This window comes from Myxocyprinus asiaticus, chromosome 46 (genome assembly GCF_019703515.2).
Source record: "Myxocyprinus asiaticus isolate MX2 ecotype Aquarium Trade chromosome 46, UBuf_Myxa_2, whole genome shotgun sequence".
NCBI lineage: Eukaryota > Metazoa > Chordata > Actinopteri > Cypriniformes > Catostomidae > Myxocyprinus > Myxocyprinus asiaticus.
The window spans coordinates 28862170-28874904 of NC_059389.1; the positions used below are offsets into that span (position 1 = coordinate 28862170).

The 12735-nt window shown below is 36.7% G+C and overlaps 1 protein-coding gene across 6 annotated transcripts in view; it reads right to left on the reverse strand.

Annotated features, from left to right (window-relative positions):
* The window catches only part of LOC127436275 (kinesin-like protein KIF21A), a 292925-nt gene extending 282423 nt beyond the window's left edge, over positions 1-10502 (reverse strand). For 5 of the 6 annotated variants that reach the window (XR_007896360.1, XM_051690326.1, XM_051690325.1 and 2 more), the window contains exon 1: positions 10093-10267. Coding sequence is in view for 4 of the 6 variants with exons in the window: in XM_051690326.1 (XP_051546286.1) it covers positions 10093-10136 (44 nt within the window). In the remaining 2 variants the exon portion in view is untranslated. Of the gene's footprint in view, positions 1-10092; positions 10268-10470 lie in introns of those variants that run through there. The other variant, XM_051690327.1, reaches the window with a different exon arrangement.
* Positions 10503-12735: the final 2233 nt, after the last annotated feature.

The following is a 12735-nucleotide window of genomic DNA, read 5'->3' on the forward strand; positions in this document are numbered from 1 at the left end:
GTGTCAGTTTTGTGAACTCAAACGAAAGAGAAAGTTCTACATACTCATCAAGGTTAATTTATATGAACTAATGTGTATGATTGAATTTTTCCAATTAATAATTATACATGATGCAGTAAGATTTTTGAATTCTTGCAACAATGTCTTAATAATTGTCCTCAGTGACAGTGCTTCGTTTAGTAAATGTGTATTTGTTTATTCACTAAATGCTAAAAGTCTTGTTGGGAGAACTACTAATTTCTTGTTCAGCTAACTATCGATTCGCAATGTGAGAACCTTCATTTTGTCACCATTTCAATTATTTTACACAAAGTTAACTGCAATCTTTACCTCTGAAGAGAGGTATGTCTTATATAAAATAGACACACAATAATTGGATTTGAAACATTAGTTTTAAAATCCTTCATTGAGAGTGTTAAGACAGAGCTGGTAAGTTAATTTCCCTAAATCAGTTCAATCTGACCATTTCAATGAATCCATTTATCACTCTGATTTTAGGATTTGTTTGCTTAATCACCGAAGTCTCTGTCTAGCATGTATTACAGTGTTTTAGTAAAAATATATGTAGGTAAATACTACTGTTTATTACAATGACTTTTATTTTGGTGCATATAAAGATGATTTTTTTTTACACTCGGTCCGTGTAACCCTTCACAGTCCAGTTTTCAGATCATATACCTATCCAAATGCAAAAATAGAAAATCGGTTTGAAACTTTCATTAGTCATTTTTACTCAGTTACTTCGTGAACAGACAATCGACTTTTTCTCTCATTTGTTGAGTTTTACTTTTCTAAATTGTGACTTCAGAAATGATTTTTTGAATAAATGATGGTTACACTTTATTCTTTATTCATGTCCTTACTACAGTGTAATTACACAAGTAATTACTGACTTGTCACCAATTTTCAATTTTTCCATTTTTGTGTTTTGCAGTTTGCGCTGTGGGCTGTGCCATTAGCACAGGTGTGCTGGTTGGGGAATGGGCTGCTTGTTACTGTATGAACGTTGAGGAGTAGTTTAAAAGGCTAGCCCAGAGGTTGGCAAACTAAGACACACATGTCACCGCGATTGCTGGTTTGATCCCCATGAGCTACAGAATCACCATTGTGCCCCTGATCAAAAACATTAACCTCACAGTTATATTGCGGGACTGCGTCTGTCATAAAAGGCACTGCAAGTTGTTTTTGATAAAAGTGTCAGCTACTGCAGGAGTAAACCTTACCCTTATCCCAACAACACTGACCTTAATCTAACAGTTCAGACTCTGATGAAATGATATTGAGCTTGTATGGAGGATAATGTGCACTTTGTGTTATAGGAGCATACTGTATGTGTTTTTCAGACTTCATGTGTGTGAAATGTTGAGAGATCTAGAGTAAGTCCGAAGGAGAGGAAATGATGGGGATCGCAGTTAAACTTGTGAGGCAACATAAATAGAGATAAAATAAAAAAATAAAAAAACTGAAGTATGCAGTTTGTGAAGCACGCTGGGCGTGGTGAAGTACAGTATAATTACCACACGTCTATTCTGCATAATGCTGCTGTTGCTTTCTAGACAAACTGCAATTACAGAGCACAGTTCCTGCCACAGACCGGGAACATGTCCACATGTGGCTGCTGCAGTCCACGGCACATAGTTTCTGCAGTGTAACAGATGAGACCACTACATGGGTCACGATACACAAACTGAAGAGTTCTCCATGCGATTGGAGTTTAATTTGGTAAGACATTGACTCAAAAGTTCACCCAAAAATTAGGGATGCACGGATTTATCGGCTGCCGATATTTATCGGCCAATTATAGACCAAATTAAAAACTTCGGCATATAGGTTGTAAGCTTGAAAATGCTTATGAAAAACCGGTGGTTGATTTATAATTAATTAATAACTAGGGCTGTCGATTTAATGTGTTAATTCAGTGCAATTAATTATATAAAAAAGAATGTATTCAAAACAATTTACACAATTAATCATGGCCCCGGACCGTAATAAGGAATATTCCTTCCATATAAGCAATTCAAGCATGAAGCACCACCTGTTTTCTCCAGGGGGAAGTAAGTGAATCTCGATGTATAGGCAAAGTGCATTTTATACAGAGAACAAACCACACTTACCGAGAGCAAACATTTGATGAGAACATGTTCTTGTGTTCAAACACAGCTTGATGGAGCGCAAATCTGAAAGCAGGGATCTCAAGACGTGTTTTTCTAAGTTTTAAACTTCGTTTAACTTGACACAGCGACCTAAAAACTGTATGTTTATGACGCAACGAAACGCTCCAAAAGCATCTGGCTGACGCATGTGAACATCGACGCATCCTTAAACAAGCCCTCATGATAAATCTCGGACAGATTGACAAATTCAGTTGCTAAATGGATTGCTGTGAACTTTAGGCCAATGATTGGCTTATGTTCAATAAGATGGAAATAAACAATATATTGAATTGTAAAGCCACTTTTTGTATTGTTTTTTTTTTTTTTTTATGCTTAACTTGTGTGCCTAAATAATGTAATGCATTTTAATTTTATGTATTATTTATATATATATATATATATAATTATTTAAATATAACTATTTATCATATTCAGTCATTATATATTGAATTATTGTTATTTGAGGGGCTCTCAGCAAATATTTATGTATGCGATTATGGATTGCGATTCATTCGATTAATTAATCGGCATACCATGTAATTAATTTGATAAAAAAATGTAATCGATTCACAGCCCTATTAGTAACACACTTTGTAAAATCTCTGTGAATTTAAATGCACAATCCAGAAATAATAATAGCCACAATATGTAGAAGGGTTGGCACTCCTAAGAACATGTAATATTTAATTTCTATTCTTTCTCATTATGTTAATGCAGAAAAACCGCCGTGACAGTTTATAAAACAACAAAACCAAAATTAGAGGTTACAATGAGGCACTTACAATGCAAGTGAATGGGGCCAGTCCATAAACTTTCAAATACACACTGTTTCAAAAGTGTAGCTATCCACAAGATGTAAACATTATACGTGTTAACATGACTTTAGTTTTATAAAATTGCTTGCTAACCTTATCAGGGTAAAGTTATAGGCTACCCAATAAAACTTGTAAACCCTGTAAGCAATTCTATCAACATAATGACAAATGGTTTTGATTTAGCTTAACTTGTGTTGAACATTCCTATATTAATAAACTTTTTAAATAATAGTATATTAGTTGTTACTGTCGTCTCAAAATTGCTATCGAGAATTGTGAACTTTCAATGGTATTGGTGTTTGCAACAACTATATACCATGGTAATAAATGATTACTATATGTCATGGTATTTAGGTGGTACTCCAAGGTAATTTTTTTAGGGTGGAAAGACGGTTTAAAATTTTTTTTAATAAATACATCAATGAGCCAAAACATTATGACCATCCACAGGTGAAGTGAATAACGTTGATCATCTCCTAACAAGGCCACATGTCAAGGTCTGGGTAGATTAGATGGTAAGCGAACAATCAATTCTCATAGTCAACGTGTTGAATGCAGGAGAAATGGGCTGGAGTAAAGACCTGAGTGACTTTGACAAGGACCAAATTGTTATGGCCAGACGACTGGGTCAGAGCATCTCTGAAACGGCAAGGTTTGTGGGGTGCTCCTGGTCAGCAGTGATGTGTACCTACAGACAGTGGTCCGAAGAGGGACAAACCACAAACCAGCGACAGGGTGTTGGGCACCCAAGGCTCATTGATGTGCGAGGGCAATGAAGGCTATCCCTTCTCATCCAAACCAACAGAAGGTCTACTGTGGCACAAGTCAAAGAAAATCTTAATGATTGTTACGGGACGAATGTGTCACAACACACATCGCACCCTGCTGCGTTTGGGGCTGCGTAGCTACAAACGGATCAGAGTGCCCATGATGACCCTTGTCCATCATCAAAACACAATGGGCACGCAAGCGTCGGAACTGGACCTTGGAGCAGTGGAAGAAGGTCGCATCATCCAATAAGTCACATTTTCTTTTATATCACGTGGATGGCCGAGTACATGTGCACCGTTTACCTGGGGAAGTGATGGCACCAAGATTCACTGTGGGAAGATGACAAGCCGGTGGAGGGAGTGTGAGGCTCTGGGCAATGTTCTGTTGGGAAACCCTGGGTCCGGCCATTCATGTGGACGTCAATTTGACACGTGCCACCTACCTAAACATCATTGCAGACCAGGTACACCCCTTCATGGTAGTTGTATTCCCTGATGGCAGTGGCCTCTTTCAGCAGGATAATTCACCTTGCCACAATGCACACAATGTTCAGGAATGGTTTGAGGAACATGGTGTTGCCCTGGCCTCCAAATTACCCAGATCTCAATCAATGATAATGTTTTGATTTATCAGTGTATATGCTGCTTTGTATATAAAATATGCCTATTCACGTTGATGTTAAAGTAATATATTTCAGTTATACCAGCTTAAAATTTCTACAAATTTCTACGTACATACTGATGTTAAACTCATTACCAATGTAATTCTAGTGATCTAACTTAACATCACTGATCTGATTAGATTATCATGAGAGAGACGACATCAGACTGGATCCACAGAAGGCTGTCTCTCTCTCTCACTCTGTGTACATCTTTCTGTGAGACATGAGCAGGTCATGGACTGTTTTTATTGCTTTACGCAACGGCAGTGGTCATCAAACAATAACATTAGTCAAGACAAGAGATGCTGACTCACAGCAAAACACACACTGAACAAAAACTGCACTGTCACACACACCTGTTTCTCCAATATACACTAATGAGAGCACTGAACAGACAACATGTCATGCTTTACTGTACTGTAACCCGTTCTGCAACCACAATCATTTATTTAGATTGTAATGCATCAAATTGCAGACTACTATGTACTTAAGCATTTTTTACAATGTACTTGTTCAATGTACATTTGTGTTGTTACACTGTACTTACATTTAAAGTACCTACATTTAATAACATTTGTAGTTACATTGTTAACCTTAACACCCTACCCCTACCCCTACTCCTAAACATACCCATACCTCAACTTCAGTAGAAGAAAATATGAATTTTGTGAGAATTTTGCAGAACAACATAGTTACATAATTAATACATTGTGTATGCATTTTAATGTTAGTACATAGTAGTTAAAGACATCCATATAAAGTGGGACCCAAATTGCCTTTACTGCCATACAATGAGCTGGCTTAAAGGTGAAGTATTGTACATTTATATTAAACAAGTAGTCACTATAAACAAGTAGTCTGTAGTGTCAACTACAAGACATTCATAGGTTAATTTCCCCAAAATGAGTAACACTGTATCTCTGCGGCACTATCAAAACATGCTTATGTTTGTTTGAGCATTTAACATGCTTATATGTAAGTAGGGCTGGGCGATAAATCAAATATTCACATTTTTATCGCAATTATTTTGCTGGGGATATAAAATTATGCGATATTGTGAAAACCGTGATGATCGAAGGTTCCTCTTTTTGGCCACTATGTTTCCTAAGCAGTACATCATTAGACTAATTTCATGATCCTTCAAGGCTGCACAATTATTAAATAACATCAAAACTGGGGGGCCTGGGTAGCGAGTAAAGACGCTGACTACCACCCTTGGAGATGCGAGTTCGAATCCAGGGCATGCTGAGTGACTCCAGCCAGGTCTCCTAAGCAACCAAATTGGCCCGGTTGCTAGGGAGGGTAGAGTCACACGGGGTAACCTCCTCGTAGTCGCTATAATGTGGTTCTCGCGCTCGGTGGGGCGCGTGGTGAGTTGTGCGTGGATGCCGCGGAGAATGGCGTGAAGCCTCCACACACGCTATGTCTCCGCGGTAACGCACTCAACAAGCCACGTGATAAGATGTGTGGATTGCCGATCTCAGACATGGAGGCAACTGAGAATCGTCCTCCGCCACCCAGATTGAGTTGAGTCACTACGCCACCACGAGGACTTAGATTGCATTGGGAATTGGGCATTCCAAATTGGGGAGAAAAGGGGAGAAAAAATAAATAATAAAAAATAAATAACATCAAAATCTTAGTATTGTTGTATGTGATTATTAAACCGCAAAATAATTCAATGAATACATGGTCTGTTGTTTGAACAGGTGACGTGCTGTTCTGTTTGCATGAGCGCCGATCATGATATGCTCTTTTAAGCGGTCTCGGGACAGTTCGCGTGCATTGTGAAAGCAAAGCTCTGCAGGTTCACACATTCACACATTTCCAAATATTTGTAACTGCTACAAGTTATTATACAAATGTAAAAATGTGATACAGTATCACAGAAAATAAGGAGGTGAAAGTGTTTTACCTCATTTGAAGTGAGCAACATTGCAAACTGTCAAATACACACTGCACTTCCAATGTTCCGCCAAAATAAAAGCTCCAGCCCTGCATCCAAAATCGCGTTCTGTCACAGTATATACTGTTTTTGACACTTCTCGACTGGTAAAACAGTACATTCTGTAGGTATGCAAGCAAGTGAAGTAATCACAACAACCACGAAAATAATCGACAAGCACCATTTAAGCACAAGAAACTTTCCTGGTATACAGTTCATAGCACTTACAGTTGAAAAGAGCTGCACAACTTGCGGTTCTCCGCTGTTCTATAAAAAACAGTGTATTGAACGTGTCATCGCCTCAGCTCCTGAGGGATTATGGGATTGCAAATTGTCCAGTCGATCCGCACTTCAGAATCTCACCAGAAATAGTAGGTCAACCGGGAATTTCTCACTTACTGTTTTATGAATCCTGAGGATTCGGACACACCACTCATTGGCATACTCTTTTTGGCATACTATATAATAGGGAAGTATGGATATTCGTGTGCAGCACAGGTGAAGGTGAAATACATACACTGCCTGGCCAGTGTATTTTGTTGTATGTAGTTTGGATTTAAATAAGCCGATACTTAAGAGCCTATGATTGGATCATTACTGCAGAGATTAATATGTTTCAGCTGGCAACAATTCTTTTAATCCTAACTGATGCAGTGTGTAGCTTCTCACAGCTTAAACAACCATGTCAGAAGATTTATCCCGTGGTTGTGGAAAAGATGTTACTGTGTTTCAGAAGGGGCAAATTATTGGCCTGCATCACTAAGGAGATTGCTGAAATCACTGGAATTGGGTTAAGAACTGTCCAACACATTATTAAAACCATAAAGGATAGTGGTGAACCATCAGTTTCACGGAAGAAATGTGATCATGATCGGAGATAGCTAAAATGCTTGGTGAAGTCACATCGTAAAAAATTTGACAGTTGAACTCACGGCTGTTTAAAAGTGAAAGAGCATTTCCACACGCACAATGCGACGGGAATTTACAGGATTGGGACTAAACAGCTGCGTGGCCACAAGAAAGCCACTTGTTAGTGAGGCTAATCTGAAAAAAATGACTTCAGTTTGCTAGGGATCATGAAGATTGGACTGTGGAGCAATGGAAAAAGGTCATGTGGTCTGATGAGTCCAGATTTACCCTATTCCAAAGCAATGGGTGCATCAGGGTAAGAAGGGAAGCGCATGAAGCGATGCACCCATCATGCATAGTGCCCACTGTACAAGCCTCTGGAGGCACTGTTATGATCTGGAGTTGATTCAGTTGGTCAGGTCGAGGCTCAGCAACATTATGCAGCAATAAAATGAATTCAGCTGACTACCTGAATGTACTGAATGACCAGGTTGTCTCATCAATGGATTTTTTCTTCCCTGACAGCACAAGCATTTACCAAGACGACAATGTCAAGATTCATTGGTCTCAGTTTGTGAAAGAGTGGTTCAGGGAGCATGAGGAATCATTTTCACACATGAATTGGCCACCACAGAGTCCTGACCTTAACCCCATTGAAAGTCTTTGGAATGTGCTGGAGAAGACTTTACGGAGTGGTTCGACTCTCTCGTCGTCAATACAAGATCTCGGCCAAAAATTAATACAACTCTGGATGGAAATAAATGTTGTGATGTTTGAAACAATGCCACGACGAATGCACGCCGTAATCAAAGCTAAAGGTGGTCCAACGAAATATTAGAGTATGCAACTTCTTTTTGGCCAGGCTGTGTACAACAGCACTTTCTGCTTTCTGCCAAAATAAAAGCTCAAGATGAAGTAAATATGACAAAAATATACAGTATTACTATTGTACAAAACAAAAATAATCCTCATAATAATATTTAAAAAAAAAAATAATAATTCAGTGTTATATTGTATCATAACAAAATTCAACTGGGCTCCAAAAAGTGAGTGAACTTTTTCACACCCTGTTCATTCACAATTTTTTTTTTTTTTTAGTAAAAATGTATGCAAGTAAATATTGCTTTTTATTACTGTACTGTTGTATTGGTGTATTAGTGCATCTAAATGAAAATTATTAAATATCATTCTTTCTTTTGTTAATTTAGCAAAAAACGGTGTAAAAGATGCCTTCAGTGTTTATAGATTTTTATTTAATGCCTTAAACATTTTGAATCTACTTGGCTACAGTGGCTATTTAGTTTAAATATTGGTTCCTCTGATTTAAAAAAAAAAAAAACACTTTTAATGCCATTTCAAAACAATTTCATAATTATTGAGATATACAGTATATTGGATATCGTCAATAAGCTCAAAAATATAGAGATATCATTTTTGCAGCCCTATATGTGAATCAGGCGTCAAAACATTATAATGTACAAATGTTTAAATGAATATTCTGGGTTCAATACAATCGCTCAATCAACAGCATTTGTGGCATAATGTTGATTACCAAAGAAAAATTATATGCTTTTCCTTTAGAAAATGCTAATAATTACAATTATAAGCTTCACATTTCTGCCTTTAAACCCTCCACAAATCCTTTTACTTCCATTGCTTGTTTTTTTTAATTTATTTTATATATATTTTTAAAGAGGGACGAGTCGAAATAATTTTGTGTTAATCAACATTATGTCACAAATGCTATTTGAGCTTAACTTGTATTGAACCAAGAATATTCCTTTAACTGCATATGTGACCTGGTAAAGAAAAAGAGATTTTTTTAATGAGAAAAATAAGCCGTAATGTTATCTTCTTGCAATAATGTCCAATTCAGACTGAAATAATCATTTAAACACACCAATATTGGCAAATACCAATAAAGTCGGCAATATATTATGCTACTAATGAAATTATTCCGAAATTTCAGGAATATATTTTCTGGTTTCCTTTGGCTTTGTGACATGTATCTGTGATCGCAGAGCTGAAGAACAGACGTATCAATAAATCTCTTTCTCCATTGATCATCTGTCAGTCAACTGTCTGCTTTAGCACCCAACGGCAGTCACACAAGTGACACACTCACAACTGTGTGTTTTGTCAGCCAGAGACACATTTAACCACACTGACACATATGTGAAGCCACTAATGTAACACTAATGTAAACTGTAAAACCTAGAGCTCATGTGAAGGTGCTGGCTGTCAGTCTGCATGACTTGCATTACAAGTGCATTACCCAGAAGAATTCAATGAACACAAATAATAAATCTAAAAGATTGATTATTATTTAAATAGCACATTTTCAAAATGAAAAATTATTAGTACTGCTGAAATTAATGCATGGTTTAATTGTGAAAGAAATACATCGGAACTGACAAATAAACTATTATTATTATTTTAATTTTTAAACTGCCTATTTTTTTTTTCCAGTTGTCATTACTGTAATGCAAAAAAAAATTAATAAATTAAAAAAAATGTTATGCAAGCTATTAAAGGATAGTTTAACCAAAAGTATGTATTTATGTAAATATCAGGCTATTCACACTCATCTGTTCCAAACTCGTATGAAACACAAAAGGAGATGTTATAGGAAGAATATTAGGTAACTGAGGCTAACATTAATAACTTATTGTAATGATTATGTCACAATGCAAATAAAAATAAAATAAAAAAATGAATATAACATTATTCTCTGACATAAAATTATATTACATCACATTACATTATATACACACATTTGTGTTATTATGTTTCACTACAACAACAGTGCAGCTACGGGTGTTGATGGGTGCAGCAGACAGTATAATCGTGGCAAGTGCATGTATGAACATCAGTGTGACGCGCACTATAATGCCCTACCTGAGCGCCACACGGACTGTGCTCTCGTCCTGACCGCTTGACATGATTCAGATCCGGTGAATGCGCAGCACCTGATAGAAGCTGATTACGTCTTCACATCACATACAGACCAAATCCGCCATGTTTATACCTATGATTTACATGCAGCAGCTACAGCGACGATGCTTTCTGATCACGCATGTTCATACTGTGATTCCTGACCTCATCTGATCCGCACGCTCACCCACTCCCAGCCGCAATGCGTCACCAAACCACGCCTTCAAGAGGACCCCTGAGGTGTAACGTCATCAGACGCATGCAAATCAATCTATTAGGCTTATTATAATATATGAGATATTAAATTATATTATTGGCTTATTATATAGACTCAATACATACCTTCCGCTGGCAATCAATACGATCTATGTATACGGTATATTCAATGTTGTGGCGTTGGCAAAATACTATAGCCTATTCAGTGCAATTATTTTTTTTAATTTTATTTTTTTTATTTTTTTGTCAGATACAGACCCAAGTAAAAAAAAAAAAAAAAAACTGTCAAAATGTATAAAGAGTTACTCAGGGTCCAATACAAAGTTCAATCAACAATATTTGTGGCACATAGTTACCATAATATATATATATATATATATATATATATATATATATATATATATATATATATATATATATATATATATATATATATATATATATATATATATAGAATCACCCCCTAATAAATAAATAAAACACAACAGAAGTTAAAGGGATAGTTCAACCAAAAAGAGCAAGTTCTCTCATTTACTTCCCGTCATGACATCCCAGATGTGTAAAAGTTTAAGAATATTTCAGATCTGTAGGTCCATGCAATGCAAGTGAATGGTGTCCAGAACACTGAAGGTCCAAAAAACACATAAAAGCAGCATAAAAGTAATCTATAAGACTCTGTTGGTAAATCTATATCTTCAGAAGTGATATGATAGGTGTGGGTGAGAAACAGATCAATATTGAATTCATTTTTTTTTTTTTTTTTTTTTTTACAATAAATTCTCCTCCCTGTCCAGAAGGTGACAATATGCACGAAGAATGTGAATCGGCAAAAATAAAATAAGATTGTGAAAGTGAAACTGAAAGTGGAGATCTATAGTAAAATAGGACGTAAATATTGATCTATTTCTCATACACACCTATCATATCGCTTCTGAAGATATAGATTTAAACACTGGAGTCATATGGATTACTTTTATGCTGCCTTTATGAGCTTTTTGGACCTTCAAAGTTCTGGCCACCATTCACTTGCATTGTATGGACCTACAGAGCTAAGATATTTTTCCAAAAATCTTCGTTTGTGAGTTTTTTGTCACTGAAATGTTTTGGAAATATATTTTTTCACAGTTTTGTCGGCAGAACGATCCTAAAACACTTTAAACAACTGTACAACCCACTGAAGAAACTGTATGTCTATTCCTCACAGCCTCCTTGTCATTCCCTTCAAAAATCAAAGATGGCGCTGCTGTGAATAAGGTCATTAAAACACAAATTGTTTCAAAAGTATAGCCTCAAAATGTAAAGATATTAACATGATTTTAGTGCAATAAAATCACTTACTAACCTTATCATGACAAAGTTGTAATACTAGATATAATTTTACATGGTTAACAGGCAATTTTTTCACACTAAACCATGTTAACATGTATAACCTAATGTTTACATCTTGTAGCTATACTTTTGAAACAGTGTGCATTTATGGATTGGCCCCATTCACTTCCATTGTAAGTGCCTCATTATAGCTGGCATTTTTAGTAAAGAAGGGACAAGTCTAAATTATTTTTGAGATAATCAACATTATGCCAAAAATGCTGTCGATTGAGCTTACCTTGAATTGCATTAGCAGATGCTTTTATCCAAAACGATAAAGGAGGAACATAGCAAGCATAGTCAAAGCCTTGAATTTGATGCAGGCAGCTACAGGTAACCAGTGGAGTGAAATCAAAAGTGGGGTGACGTGAGCCCTCTTTGGCTGACTGAAGACCAGACATGCTCCTGCATTCTGGATCATCTGCAGTGGCTTAATCACACTAGCCAGGAGGCATGCCAATAGAGCATTACAGTAGTCCAGTGACCAGAGTTTGGACCAGGAGCTGTGCAGCATATTCAGACAGGAAAGGTCTGATTTTTTCTGATATTATAAAGTGCAAACCTGCAAGATGGGGGACGGTTGAAGAGATGTGGGCAGTGAAGTCAAGCTAGTCATCAACCACTACTTCCAGTTTCTGAGCTGTCCTGATTGGCATTAGTGTAGTTGAACCAAGATGAATAGTGAGGTTGTGGTCAACAGACGGGTTGGCTGGGATCATGAGGAGTTCTGTCTTGGCCAGGTTGAGCTGAAGGTGACGTTCCTTCATCCAGGCTGAGATCTCCGAGAGGCAGGCAGAGATATGAGCGGAAAGGTAACATTCAAATTGAAGGTAACATTCCTTTTATACATCATATGTATTTACATTTTTTAACCCATGTGGTATGTCTGTTTACCACTCACTATATCAGGATTTACACGTTAACAAACTGCATTAGCATGTCATTGGATTGTTTAATCCACTCCAAATATTAACTGAATGTACTATATGCTATAGGAATGGATCTCTGTATTGTAGTGTTTTT